The sequence below is a fragment of the Sinocyclocheilus rhinocerous genome, unplaced genomic scaffold, assembly GCF_001515625.1.
Source record: "Sinocyclocheilus rhinocerous isolate Xijiao unplaced genomic scaffold, SAMN03320098_v1.1 scaffold95, whole genome shotgun sequence".
NCBI classification, from domain to species: Eukaryota; Metazoa; Chordata; class Actinopteri; order Cypriniformes; family Cyprinidae; genus Sinocyclocheilus; species Sinocyclocheilus rhinocerous.
This window is the reverse complement of record NW_015662004.1, coordinates 697,944-700,682: the sequence shown is the minus strand read 5'-3', so window position 1 is coordinate 700,682 and position 2,739 is coordinate 697,944. Positions and strand designations below refer to the sequence as shown.

Sequence of the window (2,739 nt, the reverse complement as noted above, 5' to 3'; positions counted from 1 at the left end):
CGATCAGCTAAAATAATAACACATTAAGTGCTACACGTTTTTCAGTAGTGTTACTTTCTCGTACAAATACAAAATACCATGAACACTGTAATGTAAACTGTGATGAATCACTACTATCATTTCAAGTTTGTTTAAAATTGTAAGTTACAGTGTGCGAATTATTCGGCCTTCTGTGAGTTGAGAAAATTCTGTCAGTAATTTTCAGGACGTATAGGCTAATCGTTTGAGGTTTGTCGATCTCGCGCAAACCAAAATTCCTTTTTGCGCCACTACCAGTCAAACAGAAATGTTTGGTTTTTTTATTTTTTATTTTTTTTACATAAATTCCGATATTAATGCTTAGTGAAAGTGCTCGAGCAACCATAGTGTTGCTATGGTTACCGCAGGCACACACGGCCACGATTTAATGACCTTGTAATGTAACTTTTGTCCTTACTAAAATGTGCAAATGCATATATTTTTAAGACCCTTTGACTTATTTATGAGGGAGGTCAAGTCTTTATCAGGGGTTACTGCCCCCCTGGAATAATTCGCACACTGGTTCCATCAATTGGAGGCGATATGAAATGTACTTGGAGTCTTTATAGGCTGATTAAAAGAAAATATTTAGATCCCTGTGGTGTTCCTAAAATGTCTACTTTGCTCTAACAGCACTAGTGCACTGCTGAATATTTCATCCTTTTCTGTTTTTGCCGTTGATTACAGAACCAAACCCGAACCACGTTCTTCTTTAGATCCAACTTCTCCGCGATAGCCGCGATTTTCTCCGACGACGGTCGCGGTTGGATGGCGAAATACGCCTCGAGCGATCGCTTCTCCGGAGCCGCGATGGACGTGCGCTTTCGTTTCCTCTCATTCCCGTTAAAAAGCTCTGGTTTGCCGTTTTTCTCCCGGTAAGCCGCTTCAGCCTCCTCCAGCCAGGCTTGGAGGACGGGCTTGAGAGCGATCATGTTGTTGTGGGACAGGGTTAGGGACTCGAACCTGCAGATGGTGCTTTGGCTCAGCGAACCGACCCCCGGGATCTTAAGGTTGGCCAGGGCAGAGCCCACATCCGCCTGGGTCACTCCGAGCTTTATCCTCCGCTGCTTGAACCTCTCCGCGAACGCCTCCAGCTCTCTGGGGTCGGACTCCACGTCGTTGACGCACGCCATCCCGTTGTGGACGGACAGGGTGTGCGGGTGGCCCATGGCCATGGCTTGGTGTAAGTGACTCATTTGCAGGTGGTGCTGGTGGGCTTGAGTGGTCATCGCCGACGGATCCGGCGGCGCACCCATGCCGCTGACCGATAAACTCGAGGAAATGTGGTCGAGCAGATCCCCCTCCAGGGTCTGGTGGCTGAGGTGGTGGTGATGGTGCGAGGGCAGGTTGGATGAAGGGTGGGATATGGGCACTGTGGACGAAGAGGAGGTGCAGGGCACGCTGCTCATGGTATGGTAGGTGACGTCCGTCTTGAAAGGGTGACTCTTGCCGTGAGACACGATGTCAGCCGCCACCAGAGCTTCAGCGCGGGCCAGCAGACTCTCATCAAAGCCGCTGAATATATTGCCCTGGAGCTGCAAGTAAGAGCGCACATATGGAAATCAGTGGGGAATTGTGCCAACTCCGGATTAAAGAACATTCCCAAGCACCCTCCTCAAAGCAAAGGTCATAAAAATTAATATGAAAGCAGTAGCTTTGCTTGGAAAGGTATGTGGGGGAGAGAGAGAGAGAAAGAGAGAGAGAGAGCGTGAGCTCAGAGGAAAGAAAGGAGAGGCTGGGGAGGGAGGGATGGATGGATGGATGCTGGAGCTACTCAAAACACCTCAAAGTGACAGAACGAAGACAATACGAGGAGTTTAGCGTGAGACGTACCTGCGGGGCAGGTAGGCACACCCGCCGCATGCCCTCGGAGCTCGGGTGCAGCGCAGGGTGCATGGAGAAGTGCTGCTTGCCGTTCATGGCCATCATCTTCGTTGCGCACCTTGCAGGTGAGTGGACCTGACATGGAGGCAACGCGGCGCTCTGTCTCAACGCTCCTCGTGTGTGCTGTTTCCATTGGCAGCGCCTCCCGGGCTCCCCCCCGCCCTCGACTGCTCCTGTCTTCAACTTACAAGTGGTCTGACGCGCAAACATAGGCTACTGTACCACATGAAAAATGTTAGCCACTATTTCAATACTTTACTCTTCATCAGCGAAGTGATTATTTTAAATGGGTAAAAAAATATGCCGGTAATTTTACGGACATTTCCGTTAACCCTAAAACACAACGCAATGAAGTGCAGAATTCTAAAACACCTGTAAAAAACAAATACGGAAAAATCCTTCATATCAGTATATTAATACAGTACATTTTGCGGTTTTGTGTATATATATATATAGGCTATATATTTTACAGTGCAGTTACTTAATAGCATGCATATTACTAGCATGTGGACTGTTTATTAGGCTACTTAAAAAGCAGATGCCTTAATCTGCATGATCATATTCTAGATTGCTTAACCCTCCCCAATACTACATCTACCTTACTTACTATCAGTAAGCAGTAACTAGGAGTTTACTGAGGGGAAACTTTTTGGTTAATAGTGAATATGTGCTCCCTAATCTAAAGTGTTACCTTTTAATGATATATGACACTTAACAATTAATAATAATAATAATTATTGCTAATTTGAGTTTAATAATAGTGTAATTTATTTTCAAACAGGACAAATAGTTTTTTTAATATAATAATCAATAATAATGTTAAATGCGTTATATATA

At 45.7% G+C, this 2,739-nt stretch overlaps 1 protein-coding gene across 1 annotated transcript; it reads right to left on the bottom strand.

The window, feature by feature from the left end:
* Nucleotides 1-448: 448 nt before the first annotated feature.
* On the bottom strand, nt 449-1,947 carry pou4f3 (POU class 4 homeobox 3). The gene is made up of 2 exons (XM_016537060.1): nt 1,852-1,947; nt 449-1,553 (listed from the first exon to the last, which is right to left on the bottom strand). The coding sequence occupies exons 1-2, from the start codon at nt 1,945-1,947 to the stop codon at nt 654-656; spliced, it is 996 nt and encodes a 331-aa protein (XP_016392546.1). The 3' UTR covers nt 449-653.
* Nucleotides 1,948-2,739: the final 792 nt, after the last annotated feature.